The 26743-nt window shown below is 35.2% G+C and overlaps 4 protein-coding genes across 19 annotated transcripts; 2 read left to right on the top strand and 2 right to left on the bottom strand.

The window, feature by feature from the left end:
- Window positions 1-585: 585 nt before the first annotated feature.
- LOC124180658 (peroxiredoxin-like) lies at window positions 586-2610 on the bottom strand. Its single transcript, XM_046566424.1, has 3 exons — window positions 2230-2610; window positions 1675-1883; window positions 586-1469 (listed from the first exon to the last, which is right to left on the bottom strand). Exons 1-3 carry the CDS (start codon window positions 2275-2277, stop codon window positions 1013-1015), a joined length of 714 nt encoding a protein of 237 aa, XP_046422380.1. The 5' UTR covers window positions 2278-2610; the 3' UTR covers window positions 586-1012.
- A 281-nt stretch (window positions 2611-2891) lies between these two features.
- LOC124180512 (non-structural maintenance of chromosomes element 3 homolog) lies at window positions 2892-5432 on the top strand. 3 transcript variants are annotated; one of them, XM_046566263.1, is made up of 7 exons: window positions 2893-3039; window positions 3620-3664; window positions 3745-4124; window positions 4219-4387; window positions 4507-4601; window positions 4838-4969; window positions 5146-5432. In XM_046566263.1, the coding sequence occupies exons 3-7, from the start codon at window positions 3747-3749 to the stop codon at window positions 5239-5241; spliced, it is 870 nt and encodes a 289-aa protein (XP_046422219.1). In that variant the 5' UTR covers window positions 2893-3039; window positions 3620-3664; window positions 3745-3746; the 3' UTR covers window positions 5242-5432. The 3 variants fall into 3 exon arrangements, with proteins under 3 accessions (XP_046422131.1, XP_046422304.1, XP_046422219.1); XM_046566175.1 differs by lacking the exon at window positions 3620-3664 and having other exon boundaries at window positions 2892-3039; XM_046566348.1 differs by lacking the exon at window positions 3620-3664 and having other exon boundaries at window positions 2892-3039; window positions 4552-4601.
- Window positions 5433-6404: 972 nt separating this feature from the next.
- On the top strand, window positions 6405-19675 carry LOC124179885 (slowpoke-binding protein). Of its 14 annotated transcripts, none has more exons than XM_046565464.1 (10): window positions 6405-6651; window positions 11124-11488; window positions 15946-16118; window positions 16203-16468; window positions 17033-17327; window positions 17444-17535; window positions 17695-17820; window positions 18036-18109; window positions 18387-18440; window positions 18505-18640. In XM_046565464.1, coding segments are annotated over exons 1-10 (1479 nt in total). In that variant the 5' UTR covers window positions 6405-6618; the 3' UTR covers window positions 18506-18640. The 14 variants fall into 14 exon arrangements, with proteins under 14 accessions (XP_046421420.1, XP_046421598.1, XP_046421237.1 ...); XM_046565642.1 differs by having other exon boundaries at window positions 18390-18440; XM_046565820.1 differs by having other exon boundaries at window positions 6406-6651; window positions 17695-17814; window positions 18390-18440.
- Window positions 19522-25407, bottom strand: LOC124180463 (chromatin assembly factor 1 p55 subunit). Its single transcript, XM_046566048.1, has 5 exons — window positions 25269-25407; window positions 21801-22299; window positions 21466-21723; window positions 20476-20803; window positions 19522-20244 (listed from the first exon to the last, which is right to left on the bottom strand). The coding sequence occupies exons 1-5, from the start codon at window positions 25285-25287 to the stop codon at window positions 20065-20067; spliced, it is 1284 nt and encodes a 427-aa protein (XP_046422004.1). The 5' UTR covers window positions 25288-25407; the 3' UTR covers window positions 19522-20064.
- Between the last annotated feature and the right edge of the window lie 1336 nt (window positions 25408-26743).

Here is a 26743-nt window from a genome sequence, read left to right on the forward strand (position 1 = left end):
GAATCGGACGTTAAAATTACAAAATTCGAAATAGCGGATGTAATATGGAGGACTGAAAATGTAAAACTTGATCCAATTTGCTCGTTTTAGATCCACAATTCGGAATTTTTGTAAATTTTCAAGATCTGACCCCATTTTTTAAATCAGCGACCACGAGAAACCTCATATACCCAGTTTCAAAGAATTTGACTGCAAGGAAAAATGTATGCTTCAAAGGTTTGAGAAGCTTAATAATGCCAGAAGTGAGAACATTGAATATTTGGTATGTGTAGATCTCTTAATATTTATAACTTAAATTCGAAAGACGATTACAAAACGACAAACTTGCGTGAAATTCAAATAACGGTTGATGAGGTCTAACTTACTTGTTATCAAACCACAAATAAAATAGGCGAATGTTGAGGATACAGCAAATTTTGTGGTAGGTACCTACATGATTAAAAAGTGTTCCGTGTTTTTTATCACGAAAGTATTATCTTGACTTAAACAGAAGCCGTGGAAGTCATTCAAAATTTGTCTAACTAATATCATCAACCTTGAAAACAGAAAAAAGGGAAATATGTTGACAAAAAAGGAGTACTGAAATGCTGTGCTATGCTTGTACTTTATTCATACTTCACAAGTGAGTATAAGAAAACCCAGAGCTCCGATTACCCAGCCATTAAAGTACCAAATGATATAGAAAAATAAATTGAAAATATTTTAAACATGGGGTATCTCTTACATTTTATATCAATTACCATCATTCTCATTTCAATTTAATTTTTTATACATAAATATTGTTTCTTACAGTTCCAATGTCTCAGAAAACATATTGTGTGTAAATGCATCAGTTTTGCATTCTTACATGTTGCAGACAGTAATTTATCTGAAACGTAGGATCATCACTTACAACGAAAAATTCTGTCCTTCGGGGAAAAATGGACAAAGAAAAAAACAACCGAAGCCACTACGCAGTATTTCTTGCCATATTAGTCTGTTTCTGTAGTCTGCGTAAGTATGACGGAGTTGATTAATTAACGGATTCAAAGTACTGCTTGCTGTCTTTAGGATTAGGCTTAATTGTTTTCGAATCCGGTTGCCAATTGGCAGGGCAAACTTCTCCGTGTTTTTCAACAAACTGAAATGCTTTTATTAAACGCAGTGTTTCATCAACACTTCTGCCAACAGGTAAATCATTTATACTCAGTTGACGCAATACGCCTTCTTTGTCGATGATGAAGAGTCCTCGCAGGGCAACCCCAGCATCTTCGATGAGAACGTTATATTTTGCTGAAATTTGCTTGCTGAAATCGCTCAACAACGGATAACGAAGTCCGCCGAGCCCCCCCTGCTTTCTTGGAGTATTAATCCAGGCCAAATGACTAAAGTGGGAGTCAGTTGACACTCCGATAACTTCTGTATTGAGCGCTTCAAATTCACTCATTCGGTCGCTGAACGCAACTATTTCCGTTGGGCAAACAAATGTGCTGAAACATTGTGGTCGTACATTCAGGTAAAAGATATTCTGTCTATATGTAAATACAAATACCGCACAGCGCGATAAAACTAATTTCTAGAGAAACAATGTAGCAAATATTTGCATTATGAAAATTAGTTGCCATTAATATCAGCTAAATGCTAGCAAAAATGCCAATACATTATTTTTCTACTTGTAAATTATGAACTACTTACAAGTCCAATGGGTAAAAAAACAAGACGACGTATTTTCCTCGATAATCCTCTAGTTTTATGTCCTTGAAGTCTCCATTGATTACTGCGGTGCCAGTAAATGATGGGGCTGGCTTCTGGATCTGAGGTCCCGACGCATTTAGCAGCCTGGGGCCAACAGTAAAGTTACGGATATTTGCGTTTACTGCGGATTGTGCCAGTCCTTGTTTTACCTGCCAGAGAAAACGTTAGTTTTGACGACACTTTTTAATCACTGATGACTTAGAATAAAATCATTAAACTATACAACAGTATAAATCTAGGTAATTGTTTTCAATTTAACAGCGACTAAAGGATGTTAATATTGTGCAAATTCCCAAATTTGCACAAATCCACACAACATTTCTCTGAAGTATGACCAACAATTACCAGAAATTAGTTAGCGGTAAGAAATTGAGGCTCCAAAATAAGATGGGACTCTCTAGATGCTTGAAGCAACAATAACGTTTGAAAATTAAAAAAATTTGAAACAAGTGTTAATAGTAGTACAATAAATAGTTGAGCCATGGTCCTTCTTACCAAGTGCTTAGCTTGAAGTGAAAGATTTCTGATTAGTCCAGACATCATGAGATTGTTCTTTGATTTACGCTAACGACGACGTCGATACCGCCCGGCAGATTGAAAAGTAACGCATAGGCTGATTGACTAATTTCACTGATCGCACGACCGTCGAAATGAGTTAGCGGTTACCGAAGAGGTTATGTAACCAAATTCATACACATTTTAAGATCGGTCTTACTTTCTTAGGCTGACGTCCTATCCATACAGTAGAAAATGACTGAATTTCTTACAAGCTAGTCATAAATTTGCTCGTATGGTGAGCACGGCATCTCTCATACTTTTTTACATTCTTAACTTATAATCTGGTTTTGTTGCGTTTCATATTCTAATGCCGCGCCGGCCGAGTCATGGTTGGTGGAGGTGTGCCTTACCAGACGGACGGTACTCAATGAATATCACAATGTCACCAAAGAATTTATAGTTAGTCGATAGGGAAGGAAACTAGGGTAGCCACTGTATTATTTGTTATCGACATCCCAGCAGTGTTCCCTATGCTACCGACGGTATTACGTAAATCAAAGATTCGACGTGTAAATACTGTGGTAAGTACCTAAATCTGTTTCTTCAAAAACTAAGTAAGTACATGCTTTTGGCGTCAACATAAGGTAGCGCTGCAGAAGCATCAGTGTTATTGTTTCCCAACATCATTACGACAAACCTGACATAGACAACAAAACTTAAGGAATAAATCATTCGTCTACGTTTGGAATTGATCGTTATTAAGTGCTCACGACTTGTATATCCATTAAGTATTTCACGTTTATGAGGGTACGTAAAGAATTTTGCTTTTTGAAAATAATGCTCGCCCACTGTTCCCGAGTAATTCAGTGTTGATGTTCATAGTCCAAACAATTTATAACCTTACATTCGGGACGGTGATTTGCTGCAATGCCATAGGGCTGGATTTAATTTATTGCACAAAATAGTGAGATAGTAAATAACTTTACAATTTTGTTTGTCAATGTGGAATTTATGTAGAGTAATGCCATAACTGTGGTCTGATTTACAAATCATTATATTAAAGTTTGCAACGTCAACATTAGCTAAAAAATTTGAGGAAATGGAGCAAACAATTTATAATTAACATAAGTTTGATATTTGTGATTAAAAGTTATCAGTATTAAAATGTAATTATGCCTGCCTTCGTCTTGTGATTGAAGTCATCAAAATCTCACCCTACCTTTCATAAACTCTTATTCTATACATAAACTCAGTATTTCACACAAAGTATATTAACGTATACTATACAACTATTTTTCAACAATGCAGCTATTCTCAAAATGTTATTAAAAAATATGCAATGTTAATATAATGGTTGCTGATTCGTTTCCCCTTTTGCTCCGCACAGGCATTTGCGCCTCCTGGAGACATACCCTATCGGCGGGTGCTGGCAGTAATTATTATTATATTAAGCAGAATTTGGGTTAGTTCCTAGTTTATCTAATGTCGAATAAAAATATCAATACCTTTTAGCCATGTCTCAAAGAAACTATAATACACGCAGTACCGCACAAAGCACTCAGAGTTCTACTACAAATACCTCATCAGTTAAACGATCTACTAGAAACGCCTCGCAAGCCAGTAAAACAAATACCAAAAACACTTCACCAACCAGCCAGAGAACCCAGCAAAATGATGACGATGAATACATGACAGAGTCTCAAGCAACTCAAAGCAAAGATCTGACTGCTGAAGAAGAAAATCAGCTAGTCGGAAGCGTGATAAGATATTTATTAGCAGTTGACAGAACTAAGCATGTCATACAAAGACCACAATTGGTTAAAAATGTTTTTGGAACATATAATAAACATTATCGCAAGATTATGACCAAAGTTAAAGCCACTTTGACTCAAGTAAGAATGGAAAGAAAAATTCAACAAGTAATTCAATACAGAATTTAGATATGTTTTGGTGAACATTTTTTTATTCTTGTTCTCATTTTTCTAGGTGTTTGGTTTTAATCTGGTAGAATTTGAAACTGGCAAATACATTTTGACAAATGCTATTACAACGAATCCTCCACATCTTTCGTGTCCGGAGAGCGAAAAACCCCGTCGAATTTTACTAATTTTGGTTCTTGCTCATATTTTTATGTTGGATGGTATATGCAAGGAAGGTTTGTTTTTACTTGCTTGTTAACGTTACTTTCATTGAGCAATTTAATATAGTTAAATGTGGATCAGTCTGTGTGATAATCATACACGATCTGTGTATTCACTGTAATTGATGTTTCAGAATTGTTATGGGACTTTTTAAGAAAATTGACAATAATTCCTGGAGACGGTTTTAAGACTCAGATGTTTGGTGATGTACACAAAATAATCACTGTTGTAAGTATAAGTAATAAAAATAATGAAAAAAAATTTTATTCAACTTCTTATACCAATACCAAAGATTCATTTGAAAGGTGTATAATATGTTTATGCATATCCTCAGAAAGTTTTATCTTATTAGCGGTAATGATATACATTATCTCCATCTAAAGATTATAGTATTTTAAACATTTTTTCCGTCAACTAACTTTTATTCTTCTTCTTTATCTAATGTAAATATTATTTCTATTCAGGAATTTGTGAAACAACAGTATTTAAAAATGCCCAAGATAGGATCATCGGATCCACCTGCATATGAGTTTCATTGGGGTGTGCGTGCCGAGGAAGAGGTTTCGAAACGTCATTTGTTGGAATTCGTTTCGAAGGTAAATTTAAATACGCCAAAACACAAAAATATACTCGATTTATTTCTAATATTTGTAAAAAGTCTATTGAAGCTTTATGCATATTTAATATTTATATAACATTAGAAATATTTATTCTAACATTAGACTACGTTTAGTAATGTGAAGATGATTTCATATTTAATTTCGATTTCTAGATGTATAACGATCGCCCGATCAAAAGCTGGCCTAAACAATTCAATGCCTTGAATGAGTCCGAATGCCAAAGCATAGAGAGTGAAGACGATAACTAAGGTGAACCTATTGCAAAGAGTTTAATAAACTGACATGAAAATTAGGAAATAATGAAGCACTGTACTATTTTTGTAACAAGACTTTTAACCGTGTCCGTCTAATTATTTCTGTATTTTATACTACATACATTAGTGTGCTAAATTTTATGTATTATGGACTTTTTTTTTATTAAACATGTATTGAAACTTTTTGTAACATTAATTTCATGCATCATTATATTCACAATCTTAAATATTGAGTAGAAGATTGAACATAGATGAAAATTATTATCGGCCAATGCATGTTTCCAATATAAAGTATTTCACTTTCAGAACTCAATCTCAGACAACAGAACATATTTAAAGTTTTTAGACGAATACATGCAGCTGATTCTAACACGTGAGAAAAAAAGTGGTTGAGATACAATTCTAATACTTGTATGGAATACTTTGTGCCTTAAAATGTTCATCGCGAGACAGAAGCAAAATTTGTGTTTTAAAGAGAACTTAACCACTCATTTTTAACATTTTACAGCACATTTTTTGGTGTATAAAGCAGTGTTGATTATTTTCTGAATATTTGAAAACTAGCTTTATAATTTACCATAAATAAATATCCGTTTGCGGCTGAAACGGATGAACACACTACGTATTCATTATATCTGCAAAAAAATATTTTCTCATTATTATATGCAATTATAATAGATTCGATGGTCTTGCATCGAAATATAGTAATAAAAAGTATGTACCACGTATACTTTTCATATAATGTTTTTTTTAGTAAAACGCTATTTTTGCTTCCTCGTTATAATCAAACACTAATGATAGCAACAATATTTACAAAAGTTATAAATTTGAAAAGTTTAAACATTAAAATCGTCAAAGAATCTATCTTCTAGTATGATTCTCGTTATTTTTTAGTATTCTTTCTTTTTATATCATTGATTGGAGTTTCACAGCGAACGTCTTCTCTTAATTTCTCTTTTCTAACTTCTTTTAATTCACTTTCTATCAGTTCGAACTGGTTTTGTATGTACAGATACTATTTAAATACATTAAAGTAGTGCAATTGCAAAAACAAAACACAAATTCTGAATTTAAAAAAAAAAAAATATGAAATATATACGTGATAGCAAAATATAGAAAGCAGATATATATTCGGCATATTTTTTTAAAGGAGGCTTTCGTTGCAGACCTGTGTTATTGAAGTAACAAACAAAAAGGCCTACTACATTTTATCGCATCCAAAGTTCTTGAATATGTAATACGCTGCTCTTTCATAATACTTTGATACCGATGAGGATATTATTAAAACTTCCTAGCTACCTCACTAGAAGTCAATATCAAATCAAAAATCATCGCAAATTCCAATTTCCGTTGGATAGTTACAGGAATTAAATGAATCTGGGAATTCAGAAGGAGATTCTTATGGTACGTATTTCGAAATTTTTATGTATATTTATGACAAAACTGTACTAATTTAATTTGAAACAGCATATAGGTACATTATATGAAAAAATACTTGATATATATTGAAACATTAGTGCATGCAATTGTTCATTTCATTAATCACCACAGAAATAATTACATTTGAAGTCCGATAAACACGGTGCGGAGAAAATGATCGAAAAACGCAAGAAATTAACAGCCGTCAGAGGTCCGAAAAATACTCGTCACCCCAATTGATGTTTCTTTCTTGGCAAAATCCTTTGTGCTTTTTCGTATCTCCGAAAAGAAAACAACGTGACTCGCAGAAGCCGTGGGCTTAGGCATCCGTGCATGCAGGTGAGATTACCTACGGGACGAAGAAGTATGGTCAAATTTCACGCAGAGGTCATACGGAACGGGTACGACTAGGAGAGAAGTCTACGGCGACGCGGATGACCCAGTTATATTATTAATGCGTCGACTCCAATCTCCCGTCTCAACCGACGTACATTGTGCATACATATGCCGTGAATGATACATAACATTGAGTCTACGGTAGACGTAGACATACTAACATGTCTACTTCTGTACTCGAATCGAAGTGCAAGCTCGCGACAGTAACAAAATGGGAGTGAAATAAGGTATTCTAGGTTTAATTCCGCAGGTAAGCTTGATGCACGAAAAAAATGTCTGTGCATTATTTGACTGCAGCACAAATTACTGTTACATATCCAAATTTGAAACCTAGAGTGGATTTATTACGTAATTCATGTGAACTAAAAAGAAACTGACACGTTTATCTGAAATTCTTATATTTTTATTTCAAATATGTCGTTTCTTCTTCAAGGTGACTTATTGTCCTTTTAATCCAGAATGTCAGAAGTAGATGAATAATGAATTCATTTTCGATTCCAGAGATGTGTATCATGAACGTCATTCAGGTTCAAACAACACAAGTCTGTAGCAGCTAATTGTGGCATAAATTTACGTAGGATTCTCCGCTTATTGTCAGAGTGATCAAAAAATCGAAAATTGTTTCGGTCGTAGAGCCGTAATCGCTGTGAGAACCCGAGGAGTGTTATAAATTCGAAAAATGAAATATGAACGTAAACTGAACGGATATTCCATTTTGTTAGTACATACACGCTATTGAAAACTCAAAAATTACCCAGTGACGGCATTTTGCAACTACATATCATTATTTTCAAATCTGTTCTTGTGTGATCTGCTTTGATATATTAAGTCTCTCCGAAGGGATCCGAAATTATAGGTATTTTTCTTCTCAAGTAGCTTTGGAACAAAAAACGTTCTCTTTAAAGTACGTAAATGTATTTTTCTTTTAAATTATTTCTCAAAAGGATATATTCAACACTGTTGAACCAAACTTGTATAATTTCGCGACAATCAAGCGGCAAGACATTCAAACCATTGAACTGTGGTAGAAACTGGAAAATTGCCTCAGGAAATTTTTTTTTTTTTTTTTTCAATTCCTCCCTAAACATATACGGGAAAATTTGTCGATCAGTGCATGCGGTATGCTAAAACTTCTTCAGTTCAGCACTTCGTGGCAGCATAATTTCCTTTAAAACTATCATCATCATCACCACCTGCGACGATTCACCAAAGGTTTTCATGTAGATTTCAAAATAAGTTTGGTACAGTTTAAAAATCTTCGCACAACTTTTCGAAAAAGTTATCGAAAGGGATTCCAGAGCTTATTAACAATCCTATTCAAGAATACCAAATAATTACCCATCCGCGTAATGAAACTTGAAAAAATTAACAATTTCAACACCGGTACACGCAACTCTACACCGATCATACTCATACGTGCATGTAAACGATTTGGGTGGAGTTAAAAAGCCAGAATAGCTGATCGACAAACGGACCAAAATATCGAATTTGCAAAGACGCGAAAATCTAATTCGTAGAATTATCATAATGTAGAAAGTTCAAGTACAGAAAATTGAAAATACAGAAACGAGAAGCACAGAAAGACAAAATATAGAAAGTTTAAAACGTGGAACGGCAGAATCTAAAATCTGTATACGGTTCTATATTATCGAAACGAATTCTGTCGTCTCTACATTTGACATTCTTTATTCTGACCTTTCTATTTTTTCACTATTCCATACCACGAGTTTCCATATCTCTAAATTACACCGAATAACATTTTCGCTTCTTGAAAAATTCGCTATCGCGGCCCTTCCAATTCTCGATCTACCTACATTTCAACCCCCACCCAGCTATTTTCTTTGTCTCTAAACCGCGTGAGGTCAAAGGTCTGCAGCCCCTCGCGTATTTAAGCCGCCAGCGTTACCTTACTTTCAGGCGGGATCGTATAGAAAGGACCTAACACGGCTTCGGAAAGTCCGTTAATCCCGACAAGGAGACAGCTAGCCGCTAGTCCGGTGCCGCCAAGCTGCTCACTGTTCCACTTTGCAATTGTCGTTTAACGAGCCTGCATGCTGCACCACTCGTAACCCATCTACTTGTCCCCGCAACGGACAGCTTTGAGCTTTCGGTTTGATTCAGATTGGTCCCGGATACCGCGCTGCGGGCCGCAACCACCGGCTGGTAACGCGCCGCCCGCATCCCCCATTCCGCCCCCAGCCTCGCCCAGCTCTGCCCTCTGCCCCCGGGGCAGCGAGCCCCTCGCCGAGTGAATCTATGTCACAGTCAGTGCATCCCTCGCGCTCGCTCTGCAAGCTCTGCAAGCTCTGCAGGCTCTGCAAGCTTTGCAGTCCGCCGCCGCCGCCGCCGCCGCCCTCCCGGCCTTCCGCTCATTACTTCCGAGCATCTTGTCCCGCCAAGATTTGTCCTCGAGGGCTCCGAGTCGCGTCAGCGATGAAAGTTAACGCTAGTGCAGATAAATCACGAACCTGCACCTTTGCCGAGAATCGTTACTTTGCAAAGTAGAATTTTTTTCATCTCTCGTCAATCATTTCTACCATTTTTAGTAAACAAGTAAGTATAATATTCCTTTGGCGTGCGCTTTTGTTACAAATTTTATACTAATTATAAGTGTACGTAATGCTTGAATCATTTTTTCAACTTTGTAGTAATTTTTTTTTTCTTTTTGTGAGTACGTATGAATATATTTTTATGTTGTCTCACCCTTGCATGTAAATAATACACGTTGAACAAGCGTGAAGGAATTTTTTTTCCAGCAGCAGGTATTTTCCAAGTAAGATCAGTCACGGATATTTTAAATTGGGAAACTCGACCTTCTTTATGCCTGTCAAATTCTTGCTATCTGTATCTGTGCTCGATACTTTTCCTACTGGTTTAGAAAATCTTGCGTTCCATTTACCAACTTTATAAATTTACTCTGCATACATAGCTGAACAATCGTTTCACACCGTGCGCGATTTGAGTGAAACTCAAAATGTACCGAAAACGTTTACTTGTAACCTTTTTTTATATTCATGTGAATCATTACTGTATACAAATATCAAATGAAGTCTCGAGGTATACCATAAAAATTCTCTGGATAGTTCTCGATATTTTATTCGATCACCCGAGTGCAGGGTAACTAAAAAAAAATTTAACTCTTCAAAGTTTAAAGTTAAATGATATCAACTTATGTTGGTCAGTAGGAGAATGTGAAAAAATCGACTGTTAAATTATGGTTTGTGGAATTTCACGTATAGCTTTTCGATGATCAGATGTCATTCGGAAATCTCTTGACAAAATTGACATAATTGTACGGTCTAGATTCATAGCTGTGAATAATAGCTTTGACAAGACTGCGTACACGAAAAAAAACGGACAGTATCAGTAATGCTGATGATCAGCTGATTTTGTTATTCTCAATAGCTTCGACACGCATGAACGCGGTATTTAAATTGTAATTATGACCTCTCTTAGTGACATAATTATTTATTCCTTTATTTGTCGTTTATTTTGTCATTAAGTACATATTTTTTATGATTGTATGTTTAACGTGCGTACCTCAACGCAGCGAAATATTTCGCTCAACGCTTGAAAAAATTTTCATAGTCACAATTTATACATCCTAGTACGGTTTTTAATTATCATCTTTATGAGGAAATTACATGTCGGTGCATGTTGTTCTGTTATTGCGGATATTTTTATGGTCCAGCCTAGGTGGTATCCCAGATAACAATTAGGGAAAAAGATGTATCAGGGACATCGAAAAATTTATGTTTTTGTAAATGACTTTTTAAACTGAAATTCATTCGAAGTAAATTACAGATTACATAAGCTCAAAGATTTCTATTGCTCTATAACTTGTAATAATTTTTTCTTTATACGATTTTTGGTTTACGATTAATTGTTGCCTGAGATTCGGTTTAGGCTTAACGATATAATACCATTGATTATAATTGCTCCTGAGCAAAAAGAGCTAAGTGCAGATACTCAAGTATCGTTCTTTGGTCGAGTGCAACACAATATGCTTTACTTATTGTTAATACTACGCTTCGCAAAGATATATTTTACCGATGTCACAGACTTGGGACCAAATTCGCCGGGTGAAAATGTTCAACTTATATCAAAATATGAACCGGCGAGAAGAGGGTGAAAATCGTCGTGAACCGGATATGACCGGACACGATCGTTTCTGTCAAGTGCGGCCAAAGTCACGGCGTAAACGACGGCAAGTAACTCGACGGGCCCAAAGTGCAATCGAATTGGACACTGAGGCTATGCTCTCTGCCAGAGGAGTTCTTGATCGGCGTGGACGAAGCGCAAGCATCGAGGACGACGAAAGTGAAGAAGAAAAAGGCTACCAGCTGACCAACAAAATTGATAGTCTTGCCAAGATTTTATTCAACCGAGTTACAGCAGCGCGTAACAGAGAACAGAATGACATTAGGTAAGTCATTTTTTATTATTCATTCATTCGCACTTGTTGTTGATCGATTTGTTTCTTTACACCGTTTCAAGTATTTCATAAGCTCGAGAGAAACGAAAGAGAGCTAGAAAAATCAAGCATTGTAATATGCGATAGAGAAATTTTGTGCTATAAATTTTGTCTTGATTTATCGAACATGTTCACGAATTTTCGTTGCAGTACCTAAATATTTAAAAGACGCGAGAAGCTCGCCCTTTATCGTGTTAAATCAAAAATCGATGGGACCACTCGATGGCACTAAAATTTATAAGGAAAGTATTGCTCAAGTGAGACTTCAAAGAAGTTCAAATTTGGATTGAAATGAACTAGAGATATAAAAAAATCAAAAAAACAATTTTCACAAAAAATACAGTAGTAGGGAAAAAGTGTGTTGAAAATATCTACTCTGCGATAAGCAATGATCATTGACAACAGATTGCATATAGCAAATATAGTGCTTGTTGCAGTCTGAAGAATATACCTAATTTACAATAAGATTCATTGCAAACATATAATTCTAATTTTTATCAGTTTAATAGGTGCTGAAGAGTTTAAAACAATTAAATAATTATGTTAGTTTGATTTTACGCTAATACCTATATAAATGAGATAAGCCTATAACGACGTCACGTATGAACATGCAAAATAATTCATTTCGTCGAATTACAAATATAATTTGAGGAAACGAGGCACGACGGACTTCGTAAGAAATTTTGACAAATTTTTTTTTTAATATCAAGATATTATCAGACGTTTGTTTAATATGTATTGAGTTAGAGTATGCAACATTCTTTTGAGATAAAAGAAATTGTTTTAAAGATTTTTTAAGAATAATATTTTAAATAAAGGCCTTTTGCTCCGAAATATACATTTTTCTTGTCATACATATTGGTAGATAATTAATCAATGATTTTTTTAGTACAGGTAGAGTTAAAGGATGCGGAGTTATTTAAGATGAAAAAATGATTTTAAAAATTTTTGGCGAGGCTCCGTCGTGCTCTAGAAATTATTATTATTTTTTATTTTAATCATGGCAAAATGATAATGAATTTGTTCGAGATAGGTCAAAACGGTTTGTACCCGGTGTTCAAAACCCAGGAAAAAAAATTTAGGTCTTCCCTAAACAGGAAATCTTCCAATTATACTACCAATGAAAACGCTGTATCCAATCCATGTGTACCGGTCACCAAAATTGGTGCTGAAAGGTGAAATGAGCAAAGTATCACGAGCACTGTACAATATGTCCTAATTTGTGAGTTATGGTTAATCGTAATTGCTGACATCCGTCGAATTACAGCTTGAGTATCGCCAACTGTAACCGCAAGAACCTAAACTGAACGACAAACAAACTGTACATGTATATCGTATCACAGTGCGGGTGAAGTGAACGTGAAAACCAGACGTATTATGTACGAAAAGACGAATTTACGCATCGATCATTTTTTAATCGTGTATTGATCTATCGCAGTTATAAGAGTTCGGAGTAGTTGTTTAAACTCAAGGGATTCGTGATACAAATTCACGCCGTAAATTTACTCGAGAACAAAGCGAGTATACATTTTTTTATTTTTTTTTTTTTATTTTTACATGAATGCAATTAGGCCCAGAACCAGACGACCGCAAAGGTACAATAAATCCGAGTTTACAATTCACATTTAATTGCTAAATCTGATGTTATTTGCAAGCATTTGAATACCCTTTTAAAAGCCTTTGAAATAATTTTTATTCTAACGACGTCACGTTTCATCGCCACGGTGCTCGAGACAATAATTTCAAAGAGCAAATTTGCGTAATTATTTTTACTTGGCTTTGAGAATACGTTTCCTGAAGTGAATTCAATGTTCCGACTCTTAGGAATAAAAATAAAATTACGTATTTCGGTATGATTTTCTGGCATGCCTTTGAATGTGTCTCTTCAGTTTGGTGAAAATACGTACATGGGAAAGAAACTTGCGTAATATTTACCGTCGAATGTCGTTATTCCTGCTAAGAATAAGGTGGTTAACCAGATTGCAATAATATTATTATGACTGTTGTTTGTTTTTATTGGATGAAACCTTTGCAGTCGTCCGGAATTGTGGCATAATAACAATGACAATGACGATAATCTTCGGGCAACGAAACGTAATCCTTGCTTCTCGCGGTTGGTCCGGTGTTGGTCTCCGCGTTCCACATCTCCTGATCATCATTTAATTAGGCGAAATGTATGCGGTTTACACATGCGTACGAATTATTCAGGTCAAATCAGGTACGAATTACGCAACGCATATACACGTTACACATACACCTCAAGTGCAATACGTTACAATTCGACCCGCAATCAATAACACAGGTCAACACGAATTTTGACTTTGATAAGAAGGCATGAAATTTCGATAGATTTATCGACAGTTAGACGAAAAAAACATATATGCCCTGAATACGTTTGCGTTTGTATTCAGGAGAATGGTTGAACGGTGTTTTAGAAAATCCATAATTAAAACTTTTTATTTATTGATAACTCGAAACATGTTTTCAACTAGCTGTTGGTAATTTTTAACTTTGTTGTTCCCTAAAAATTCAGAGACGACCGCTTTAAAACTATTCAAACTTGTTTTTTCGCGGTATTTTTAATTATACCAGAAATATTTAATATTGCTACGATAACTCGAAAAAATTTATTATTATCAAAACTGTTACAAAGGCAAACTTTATATGGAATATGGGTACTTTTCCTTTATTTTGGAGCACAATGAATAGAAAAATCATGAATTAAATTTCAGGACAAAGAGAAAAAAAATTTGCTGCATAGTTGTGTAATCGACTAACAATAAGATAAATCTTTATAATTACGAATCTCGCGTCTAAGTATGATGGTATATTTCTTTGGTCTATATTTGCGTACATTAATATTCCGTGTAACAAGCAGACGAGTAAATGGTTACAGATTGGAACTCCTGTATATGTATTTAATTGGATAAATTCTGATGTGGATTATAACGCAAAAATCTGCTCAACTTGAAAATTTTTCTTTTCATACGTACCCGAAAACTTTTCGTCCTGCTATTATCGCCATGCAAGGTCATAAAATTAGTCTAAATTTCTAAATACAGAAATCAAGTTCTTTCGCTCCTTGACAGTCGTTTTGTTTTTTAGTTCTGTTATTTATTTGTCATTAAAAATAAATAAATTATACAAGACTCTGTTTGACAAACAATCACGACGATGCTCTGTGGTCGGATGAAGGAGATGTTGACACTCCGAATTTTCCATTACCATCCAAAAAGATAACGAATTGATGCTATGTCAGTAACAAATAGTATGAAGGAATGATGTATGAAAATAAGAGTATACATTTTTGTTATTGATTTTAACATGTTATACCTATAAATGTTATCGCGAAATGTATATACATAAGTACAACATATTTTATGCCTTCATGCATCTATCGTTCAATTAAAAAATACAATCAAAACTCGAAACAAAACCTTCAAATTCAAGATCCTTCGTTGTAGCTGCTAAAGTCAGGTACCTATGTTAAAAACGATCCCTTTATAGTTGACGATAAATGGGACCACCTTGATAAAAATTTGGGAAGAGAGTCATGAATTCCATTTAAGAATTCTCCAGTAATGTTATTTGCAATAATGATAGTGAACATTCTTCCTATTATCGAAACAAATCTGAGGAAATTCGAATAACACAAGCTAATACGAGATATCAACGATTTGAAAAAAGTTTTTATTCTCGATTCAACGATAATGTTCACTTTTTTGACCTGACAAATGGGAGAAAAGTAGCATAAAGTTCTCTCACATACCTTTTCCCTCATCTACGGGGAAAAAGTAGCACTATTATTAGTATTGTGAACTTTCAATAATATTCTAGTTTTCAGACCAATAAAATGATTACACTTACACGTAAAAGGTAAAATCACAAGAGTTTTTTATACAAAAATACTTTTATTCGTTTTTTTTTTTCATTAGTTACAATAATTTTTTATCGAAAAATTTCAGTGAAGTTTCCAAATTCAATTGTGGGAATATCGATTGATTATTTACTATTGCGATTTCGTAAAATCCATATTAAAATCCATTTATTTATGCGTCAAATGAAAATGCATTGGAGTGTTTTTGTTCAAAATTGCGTTTAGAATGGGGCTGTTGAGCCCTTTTTCGCGTATCTGATCAGCAAGCAAAATGAACACAAAAACGTTAGCATCGGATCGAAAGTACCAAATTTCAGTTATTTTGACCGTTGCAATTACGAAGTCTTGTCTGAAATGATTGACATTTAATTATCTTCTGATACTGGCATGTTCTCAAATTCATTTCTTTTCCAAAGAAGTACGATTCTGCAGCGACAAGACTTTTTAATTTCGGCAGGTACATAGTTGGAATTTCTGTGTTTGAAATTTTTTTTTTTTTTTTTTTAAAACGTATCCCATTCACGTGTCATAGAAACGGACGGCATCAGTACACTGCTCTGGATTGCTACGGACCATCCGCTTGTGAGGATGTCGGCGAATGTATGGAGATGGAGAAAAGATCTAGGATTCAAGCACTAACGATTTGCCAATCTCATCTTAAAGGATCAACACGGTACAGTCTGACAAAACAACTAAACAACGTTGGTAAGTTGCAAAGAGTTCCGAGATTCGTCACTAATTATACCCGATGTTACAAGCAATGCGTACTATTTTCAAATTCAACGACAGGATCTCGCGTCGACAAACATTGGTTTGCGGTGAGAGATACAACGCTGAAAGCCGACAGGCTCTTAACGCTTGCACCGTTGAGCAGAAACTGCCCAATAAACATCTGTTCGTCCATACGAGAGACGCTGAATCATTTATTTCTCGCGTTGCAACACCCATATATTTGCCCTGTGCTTGATCTCGACTTCAAGGAATTCAAAGGGCAGAATTATGTGATTCTTGTGCAACCCATCAATCAAGGAAGTTTGAAGGACCTCATATATGGGGTACGGCTCTTATCACTATATTTACTAAGAATAAATTGACCATAATTAGGGTTACCGTGTGAAGTCACCAAAATCTACGATATATTGCGTCCACAGTGACGGTAGAATATTCAATTTGCTAACGAACGGTAGATTTACACGTGCTTAAAAAAAGCGGTACTGTTTTTTACTGGAAAAGTTTGGACCTCTGAATTATTGTAACGTATCAATTTCTGCTGACAACCTGACACTAATTTTACCACAAAAACTTCGTACACATTTAAAAGTAACAGCCCGATGGGTGAAAATATCCCGTTTATAAAACTTGTTTCATATAATTCTTCATTTTATTTTAAAAGCGTTTACCAAGAAACTTCGAAGTGACATTTTATTAGGAACGCTCTAAATAAACAATTTGACCTTCTTATTGTTAGTCATTCATAACTTCCCAAAACTTAATACTGGACTAAACAAAACACACGATACACGTTACAAAGGTTGGGCAAATAATACAGATTTTCTAAACACTTGGATAAGCATTTTGAAAGATTGTACGAATATGAAGCAAAAAAAACTCTTCCTCAGATCGAAAGGAATTGTTGGAATGAAGATTGGAGTCAAAAATACGTGACTCGTGGCAAGGGTCTACCGCTACCACAGGTGCAGCGATTAGGTCGTCAAATTTTAGAAGCATTGTTATTTCTGAAAGAGCGTGGCTTCCCAACAGTGACACACTTACATTCTGGCAATGTGATTGTTCAAAACGGAGTCGCTCGTTTAGCAGGTTTAGAAAATACTCTGCTCGGTTTCACAAGCCGTATCTATCCCGTTGTCACTTCCCGATCGTCGCACTTAAACTTTATCGACACGATATGTTTCGGTAAGGAGTCTGCTAATTTTATCGAATCTTCCTGCTCTACCAGAACTCATCCATCCCAAATGACATCAATTCAAAATTTACAGTATCTGAATAAAATTCTCATCTTTTATTTCCAGGCCATGTGTTATTCGAGATGTGCGCAGGGTATGAATTGTGTTCATTTAAACCAACAGAAACGCAACTGTCCGATATCAACAAGTACCCTCAGGTTTGTTGATTACTCGATATTAATTGTTCTTTAAATTATTGACTATATTGTGGTAAAAGTTTTCGCGACGATTTCCTACGATAAAATATAAATCGATTCATCATTCATGTTAGTTATTTATAGTGACATTTGAATAATCTCAATTTCTCATTCATCCAGATTCTTGAAATTTTGGAGCTTATATTTGAACAGCCAGATGCTCGCTATCCCAGCGTGGAGGAGCTGCTGTTACATGATTTATTCCGCAATATTGATCTTCGCGAAATGCGAAGTGCGCCGGTAACGGTAAAAATTTTCTGTAAAATAATTTATAAACAAAGAGATATCTATAACTGTAACATGGATGTGGGGCCACAATTCGGTAAATTTTTCAGCCTATGATCTTAAAAAATTTCTGGAGATTCAGGTTATAAAAGATCTAATTAGAAGTGTAAAAAAGACTTGCAAAATGATTTAGAATATACCTAGCGGAATACAGTCTCAACCTATACTTGTTACAGATGTTCCGTCCAACTTTATCACCTCCCGTGGTTAACTTACTAGATGGAATTAAACGAAAACATATCAACAAGAGGTAACCTGGCTATTTTCAAAATGTAACCGTTGTACTAATTTTTATCGCGATTTAGTTAGTAGTTACTTCCTGCCTAAGTTTTGCTTATTCAGACCACGATGAGCAGAAATACAAGTTTTGTAGGTAAACACTTCAATTCAAGCGAATGAATATTTAAGTTGAAAAATAGAAGAAACTAATTGTGGTGTGAATAAATGCGAATTTATTTTTAATTGTAGTCAATTTTGGAATGCTGAGTATTGATTTTTGAATTATTTTAATTCCATTTGCATGCTAGCAGACACAGATCTCATTCCGCAGGCGATGTGCCAGCCGCGAGAAGAATCTACTGGTAATGTGTGAATATTCACATGCTAATCTCAAATGCTATCAGTACAATTTGATTTGCCCTACAGACTGGAGAGTATTGATAGTGAGGACGTTGTATCGCTTGACAATCCTGCACCGGAACATAGAGAAGAAATTGAGGAGTCTTCACTTCTTGCTGAGATATACGACGAGCTTTCGACTACAACTATTTAAAATCCAGACCAGGAGCGATTTAATTGAGTAAATTTTTTTTTTTTTCGTATTTATCAGGGTTTATTTTAATTTTATCGCGTTAAACAATGTTTCTTTATTGCGTTTGAAAAAACAACCATTGTAGATTTTTGTTAGTCACTTATACGATACTGTATACCCACGTATACCTCGTAAATATAAACAGAAAATGAATCAACACTCCAATCAACTTTTCACTGTTTTACTATCAAAAACAATAATTAACGCTGAGAAACTACTCGTACGAGTATGGTCATGCAAACGAACTTTGAACTAATGATATTCCTGAGATACTAAAGACTATGATAAGAATAAATCAAACACCTAATACAAATATAATATAATCGCGGTATTAGAATAGATAATGAAACACAAAATGATTACGTTATTATTTCATTTTAAATTTTCTAGATGAAAAATTTAAACTTCCCGCCAACGGTTAGGTACATTATGATGAATTATCAATAATCATAAATCATGTAATCAAAGTTTTTAATCAACACAATAACATAACTCATTACACATTTTTTGTTGCCAGGATACCTTGTAAAACTTTGACAACAGACAAACAGTAGATCTGATATAAAAAACAGTTCAATTCAGATTCTGATCCAGATTACATGACACTGGTACATATAATAGATTGTGAGTTTTGTGAAATTATTTATGTTTATTCATTAATTAATGTCTTAGAAGAATATTTTCACTCGTAGAAAAAGTAATAATGTCAATTCGCTCAGTGATAATATTTATAATTAAGTAAGAGATGACCCATTGAACACACAATTTGCATGAAGTGATTATTCTTACTATCTTTGTATCCATCCGGATTTATCGATAACCAACAATTTCAATTTTTTGACTTACATATATTGTGGACACACATAGAAATTCTTGTTATTCCATAACTGTTGAAAATTACATTTTAGTATGCTCCTAAAACTCTCTGCTCTATGTCGAAAAAAAAAAAACGTGAGAAATTTGGGTATATGTATTACAATATTACAAAGAGATTTTTAGGTATATGAAGACAATTTAACGATCAACATAAATGAACTTCAGCAAGAGAAATTTTTATCTCACTAATGACATACTAATAAACTCTCTGTATGTGCCCGAAATAAAATGATTGTTAACTGCAGTCAGCCTCATGTGTCCAAGGGATCAACTTGCGTGATCAACAGAACGCTGTACAAAAGTAAAGATAAACGTGGAATAACCTGACTTTAACAAGGATATCTACAAATACCCTGCTTGTTCAGCTCAAAGTGATTTTTCCGAAATCTCGTAAGTAACGTTCAACCAAATGATAAACACCTTATACAATAAAACTTATGAAATATGACGATGAACCATTATTATTTGGTACAAGAAGATTAGGTATAAACCATTAGTAATAAATTACTTGCAACAAATTATGACGCTCCACCCTCAAGCTCACTTGCAGGCGTATCTGGTTCTTCGTCATTGTAAATGTTCTCAGCCATTTGCCAAACTTGCATTATGTTGTCTTCTGACACAGAACAAATAACCCATGGCTCATTGGGGTTCCAAGAGAAGTCACTTATTTTAGCTGTATGTCCACCATGAATGAACTAAAACAAAAATATTACGTGATTTTCCAATGGTAATAAAAAAAAATTACTTTTTACAAATCCAAGTTTCTACATCTGTTGTTCACTCTCTCTAACCACAAAATACAATAATGAAATAAAAACAATGAAAGTGATTTTTCTTTTACCAGTGTTATAATAGTACCTAACATACAGAACAACAACGAAACGAGTCAAAATCGGCTGCAAACTGTAGAATTCAGTGAATATTACCAGTAATTCGGGTGGTCCATCTTCGGCATCTTCAGTGGACTGTTCTTCTCCGATCTTACTCAGATCCCAAACATGTAAGCGTCTGTCGGTTCCGCTGCTAGCCAAAATTGTCTCATTGTGCGGTGACCATTGTACTTGGAAAATTTCGTCTTTGTGGGACTCGAATGAGTGAAGCTTCAATTTCAAATTTCTCAGATCCCACAGAGCTACCGTCTTGTCAGCACTGCCTGTGGCTAATATAAATTCCGAGTAAGGGTTGAAACTCAGACAGTTTACTTCTGCTGTATGAGCATCCACAGTATGGCTCGGCTTACTTGTGTTATTACATCTGCCCGCAAGCATAAAAACACATTAGAAAAACTCTGGTTATTCAATATATTATTTGAACCAGTTCAGTGTTAGTGAAATGTTTGTAATAGCTAATAATCAGAAAGAAATAAGTGGTAATTAGTAATATTTGTAATTGAAAATTGTCTCAGTAACGGTTTTAAAAAAATCAGTGGTCCAAATAGCTTTAACAATAATAATAATAATTATTTTTTAATCACAATTATATTTGCAATCGATGGGAGGAAGTAAGGAGTATAGCAGGGATTTCCGGTAGTGCAGTAGAAACACCCGCATTTACACGAGAGACAAGGGAAACTGCTGAAAAGCTTGTTCAGGTGTAGCTGGACCCAAGTCCAAACCATCGACCAGTAATCCGGCGCCTGAACGGCGTGAGTATCTTCCATTTTTGCAAATTGCCGTTCAGGACCGAATTGACAAGCCAGGGATTTGAACCAGAGTCCTCCTGCTCCGCAGCCATGGGTGCTAGCACCTGAGCTACTATGGTCGGTGGGTAACTTTATAGAACGCCGGTATATACTCGAATTACCATGCTAGTAAAATGAAAAATAATTTGCTTACATATTCAAGTGGCTTAAAGCCTTTAGTATGAGAAATGAATTAAAGCATGAAAAAAGTCGGATTCGTAACACAGCATTATACCTTGTATCCCAAATCATAAGTTTTTGGTCATCAGCTACTGATCCAAACAAGGACTCGTGGAGCAAATGCCAAGCGACATCTTCCACCACAGCTGTGTGACCAGTGAATATAGTCTTGGCATCGATTACTCTATGCTCTTTAGGTGTTGCATTGATGTCCCACAAGCATATAGTGTGATCGTCAGATGCGCTCAACAAGTAGCCGTTCAGGTTTGGATTCCACGACAAGCCGTATCCTTCTTTTTGATGTCCACGCAACCTACGAAAGTGTGATGCATATAATATTGTTATGCAAGGAATTTGACAATGAACGTAATAATTATTTATATTTTTTACCTGAGATCTGGATGGCATTCACCGTTTGGATCGGGTTTGCTGGGATGCTTGGTATAGTCAAATACTAGTACGTCACTGGAGGGAGTTTTTGTAGCAATGACGCATGGATTTTGCGGCATGTAACGTGCCCTGTTGACTTCACCTTCGTGATTGATTTTTATCTCGATTTCAATTTTTCCACTGACAGATCCAAATCCTCCAAACTCTCCCTTCTCATTGTCGTAATGAGAAGCATCGAACTGTGCATCTTCATTGGGTAACTGTACGCTGGCAATTAGCAAGTGGTTTTGTTCATCGGAAGTATGAGTACCCAAAATAAGGCGGTGCACAGAATAATCTTTCCCTTCTGGTCTTGTAACATCAGGCAACCATTGAGCTGTAAGGGAGGGCCACTCCAGGGCATGAGTCATTACAAGATCGTACAGAAAGGGAGTATTTTTCTTCCATATTTTGTACTCTTCATTGATGACACGTTCCTCAACCGCATCGTCAAATGTTTCTGAAAAATATTCCTTCATTCGTCAAGTGATCGCATAACCAATATGAGGAAATTAATTTTTTATCGTCAACACGAATGACTCGCAAGAAGACTACACGTTCATATTATGCAATTTTTCCATTGATGATACAAGTTTTGAGCAAATATTTTCTCTGGAGTAAATTTAGCACTACAGATGGTGTAAACATGTCGCTGTTCACAACCAAGTTGTCCAGCAACCAAATAAAATTAATTCCTATTCGAAACTCAATGCCGATTGCCGTCGCGGAATCCTTATTTTGTAACCTGTGACCGTTACTCTACATCCTACATGTCACCGATAACGTTTAGTTGGCAAAATAAGCATCAGGCATGATTGTGTAACAACAGGTAGATTTCTTGCTCATTGACTGCAGTTTGTATTTGAAGTGCGTGAAAGTAAGTTTTCCAGTTTAATCTATGCAATATTTACATTTTTTAAACATTGTCGGAACATGACTGCTGAAAATTTGCAAAACCAAATAACTACCCAAAAAAACTTCTATTCTGTATGAATTTAACACCTTTTAATAATCAATAAACATGGATAGAAAAACTTGTTTGCAATGATTACAAAATAACGAAATGGAACACTCTGATATTTTTTGGCAAGATATAAATGTAACTACACATCATACCATGGGTAGCGTCCGGTGTTGGACAACTGTACAAAGTCTTAGTAAATGCAACATTTAAAATTCTTTTTTGTAATACCTGTACCAAAAGCACTCTTTTATGAACCATCCACAGGTACTTGAAGGATTCTTTTAGACACCAGTGCCAAAAAACTTTCTCAAATCGCTAGCGGCCAATAGAGTTGCAGGCAAGTGTTCTTGTACCGCTAGCAGTTTAAAAAAAAAATTTGTCTCGTGCTCAGGTTTAAAAGACTTCTTTAATGTGGGTGGACGGTGCATAAAAAAAAAACCAGGATTTTCGTTGCAGATGTAATAAAAAAGTAGCATTGGATACACGATCAAAAGGTGGCGATGTTGAGCTCGTGCTATGCCTTTGCACTCGCTGTGCGGTATTGCTACCTTTACATTCTTGTATCAAAAAATACTGCTAGATTTCCTATGCTTTATCTGAATTTTTCAAGTTTCGACATCAAATCAACAGGTTTCAATAAATCAAACCTGATCAAATATTATGAACAATTCTTCCAACTAATTCTTTGGCCTCATAGTGACATAATTGTAAATCACATTATAATGTTGAGTAAGAGAATAAACACAATAAAACTTTATTTAGACGTGTTTTAAACAGTATGAAAATTATGATCTATAAGTGAGAATAATGTTAAAATGAAAATCCATGATTTCTTATTTAATGCGTTTTACTTGAATTTATGATTTTAAATGGCTTCGGAGTTGGCGTTTTATCATATTATTTACAGTAAACTGAACCAATACCATTGAATAAATATAGGATGCGAGACAAGTAATAAACTTTATGCAGTAATTATTCATTGCAAATTGGTTGCATACATAGTACGGAAAGCTTTAATAATTATACTGATGATGTTTATTTGAAAATCTAGGTGATTGTCAATTCAATGTAATTGTCGTTGATATAGAGAAATGGTGCTAGGGACCAGAATAAATAACACATAAGTGAAAAAGACATATACAAAAATGATATAATGTATAACTGAAATGTTTCAGAATAGTATGTATGCAAAACTACTGGACCAGAAAAAATTGAAAGTTAATGAAAAATAATGCACATGTGTAAAATATAAAATAATGTTTTCCCACGTTAAGGAATTATTTTTAATTGCTTTACATGTATTTTGTCTGTGTTATAAACCATTTTTCATGTTAATTGATCTTCTCAAGAATATTATAAACGAAATATACATCCATTTCATCTTAGTTTAAATGAGTGTATGTAAGACTTTTAGGATCAGCCCTTTCCCTACTTTCTATTTTCAAATCCGCATGAGCATTTCCAATGTTTCCAATGTTTAATATAATAAACTACAAACTACAGGTTTGAATGCAAATTTTTAATTCTCTCAATTCGAAAAAATATATATATTTCCAGCTTTTCCTAACTTTTCTTGTGGCAAATAGAATTCTATGGGGTTCTAATGCTCAGTTCTCTCTAGCAACTAGACGCCAAGGACTAGTAACGAGTATATTTATCACAATTAGCGAGCAAAGGGTTTTAAACGTGTAATTTCATTTCGATATAATGACTTTGAAATTTTTAAAGGTTTCCTCACTATTACAACATTCCCAGACCATATGACTATGATCATGTTTCGTAAGGTGAGGCTGCATCTTCGGAAACTCGATTAAAGATAGTTCAGTATCTATAAACATGAAGCAATTGCCTTTTCTAAAGTGGATGTAATGTATGAATTTCTATAGGGTACTTGTTGCATTGGGTTACATTAAAATAATTCAGTAGTTTACTTCATGTTTCAGATCAGCTGATAACCTCATCCATTCAAACAGAAGATGCGAACAATGAAAAATGAGCAAATAGAATTCATAATGGCTCGAACTCAGTGCTATTATCAAATCGCTCAAAGTTGGCATATAAATGTACGTAGGCTCAAAAATATTATCTTATACTGTTATATTGCAGTAAAAAATTACCGGCCTCTACAAATAACTAGTCGAAGAGGGACTCGAACGTTGCGCTCGACTTTGTGCAAAAGTAGATGCTGTGTATGTTCTGAAATATTTGAGAGATGCGTAGAATCGCGATTGCCTAGGAGCTGCGAAATTATAATCTTGCAAATCCGCGGTGTATGTAATACAGGAATAAATTTATTACGCGAGCTGTGAATGCGATTCGGAATGTGAAGCGCGTAAGCTAGTAAAAATACAAGTCTTTCACAAGGGATTTGGGATGTATCAATAACAACTTTAAATTGCTTAAGTGCGTAGAGATAGAAGAAATAATGCTTAATTGTGGCTTAAAGTATCGCTCAGCACGCTCACCTCCGTCTTTGTCTCCCATTTGTGTTTGGTTTGAAATAGATATTCTGTACAACCAGCTAGTTTTAGGCTACCTCCAAACACTGCGCCCGCCAAAAAGACGCGAATGCTCCGAAACCGGGAACCGTCAAAGGCCTCAGCCATACATCGTTGAGGACATAGATGATGTACTCACTATAAATTAGAAGCACCTCTAGAGTGTTAGATAAAACGACAAATTTCATAGTGTTTTCTGCTGGCTGCTGTGACGTTGAACAGCACTCCACGAAATTTCTTGAATGCTATACACTAGAAACTATCGTATAGGGGCTCTATTCTCGAGTTGAAGACCCTAGATATCGTATGCGAGATGTATGAGGGCAGCCCCCTGACACTCACCACTGCTCGTATACTAAAAAATTGTACGCGTCTTGTCCCCGTTTTTTAATTCCTCTACGTGGCGCTAGTAGACTCTTGGTAGACTTCTGACACGCTTGCTGCCCTCGCTGACCGCGCGCAAGCTCGTCAGGTAACTACTAGCGCCACTAGTGGTGGAACTTGGCGGCAGAATCGAGGGACATTTTGCGAACCACTTTTAGCAGCATGTGTCAGGGGGCTGTCTGAGGATGTATTCCGACCTCCGTGAAGTTGGCCCCCCGAAGTTGTTATTTTTGAATCTAATTAATGCAATTCGTTTGAGAATCGTTTGAGAGGGTTTGAGGGTAAAGAAAAATCGTTTGAGAGTTAATAGTTTTTCCGGAAAATTGATTTTAATTTTGGGTGTGAAGTTGGTGCATTAATTAGATTTAAAAATAATAACTTCGAGGGGCCAACTTCACGGAGGTATATCAATTAAAATCTTGACTATCTAACAGTTTTTTTCTACTCTCAAATCCTCTCAAACGATTCTCAAACGATTAAAAAAAAAATTAAACGTCTAAGTCTATTTTTTGAGGAGATAGAAAATATGGGGCCAACTTCACACCCAAAATTGAAATCAATTTTCCGGAAAAACTATTAACTCTCAAACGATTTTTCTTTACTCTCAAACCCTCTCAAACGATTCTCAAACGAATTGCATTAATTAGATTTAAAAATAACAACTTCGGGGGGCCAACTTCACGGAGGTTTCCTTTACTCTAGTCTCCATGGTCTGAAATGTCCATAGACTTATAAAGTCTATAGAAATATCGAATTCGATATTATGTAGCTGTATTCGTGAGCTTCCGTTAGGTAATCGTGTACAATAATTATCGTCCACTGTTTATCGACTGCGTAAGACCGTGCAATACTGCAAATCGTATACGACAAAAAACCGATAATTTGAATTATCTTTTGTTTCGAATATAAAAGTTGTAATATGGTTGTTATTAAATAAATAATTAAACGAGGTTGTATATTTCATCTCATTCCATTTATTCATAATCAAATTACAAATGTACCATTAAAATCAGAAGTTTGTTTATCGGCAATAATATTATTTCTGAAGTTACGAAGTA

This window comes from Neodiprion fabricii, chromosome 1, assembly GCF_021155785.1.
Source record: "Neodiprion fabricii isolate iyNeoFabr1 chromosome 1, iyNeoFabr1.1, whole genome shotgun sequence".
NCBI classification, from domain to species: domain Eukaryota; kingdom Metazoa; phylum Arthropoda; class Insecta; order Hymenoptera; family Diprionidae; genus Neodiprion; species Neodiprion fabricii.

Excerpts from the sequence above, each read along its gene's own strand:
- LOC124180658 (XM_046566424.1), bottom strand. The coding sequence starts at position 2,277 with ATGATGTCTGGACTAATCAGAAATCTTTCACTTCAAGCTAAGCACTTG. Across the intron at positions 1,884-2,229 it reads CACTTCAAGCTAAGCACTTG|GTAAAACAAGGACTGGCACA; the intron begins GTAAGAAGGACC and ends TTTCTCTGGCAG. Across the intron at positions 1,470-1,674 it reads TTTTTTTACCCATTGGACTT|CACATTTGTTTGCCCAACGG; the intron begins GTAAGTAGTTCA and ends ACAATGTTTCAG.
- LOC124180512 (XM_046566175.1), top strand. The coding sequence starts at position 3,747 with ATGTCTCAAAGAAACTATAATACACGCAGTACCGCACAAAGCACTCAG. Across the intron at positions 4,125-4,218 it reads TTAAAGCCACTTTGACTCAA|GTGTTTGGTTTTAATCTGGT; the intron begins GTAAGAATGGAA and ends TCATTTTTCTAG. Across the intron at positions 4,388-4,506 it reads GGATGGTATATGCAAGGAAG|AATTGTTATGGGACTTTTTA; the intron begins GTTTGTTTTTAC and ends TTGATGTTTCAG.
- LOC124179885 (XM_046564779.1), top strand. The coding sequence starts at position 6,619 with ATGAATCTGGGAATTCAGAAGGAGATTCTTATG. Across the intron at positions 16,119-16,202 it reads AAAACAACTAAACAACGTTG|GATCTCGCGTCGACAAACAT; the intron begins GTAAGTTGCAAA and ends ATTCAACGACAG. Across the intron at positions 17,821-18,035 it reads TGCGAAGTGCGCCGGTAACG|ATGTTCCGTCCAACTTTATC; the intron begins GTAAAAATTTTC and ends TACTTGTTACAG.
- LOC124180463 (XM_046566048.1), bottom strand. Across the intron at positions 21,724-21,800 it reads GAATGCCATCCAGATCTCAG|GTTGCGTGGACATCAAAAAG; the intron begins GTAAAAAATATA and ends ACACTTTCGTAG. Across the intron at positions 20,804-21,465 it reads CTTATGATTTGGGATACAAG|ATGTAATAACACAAGTAAGC; the intron begins GTATAATGCTGT and ends GCTTGCGGGCAG.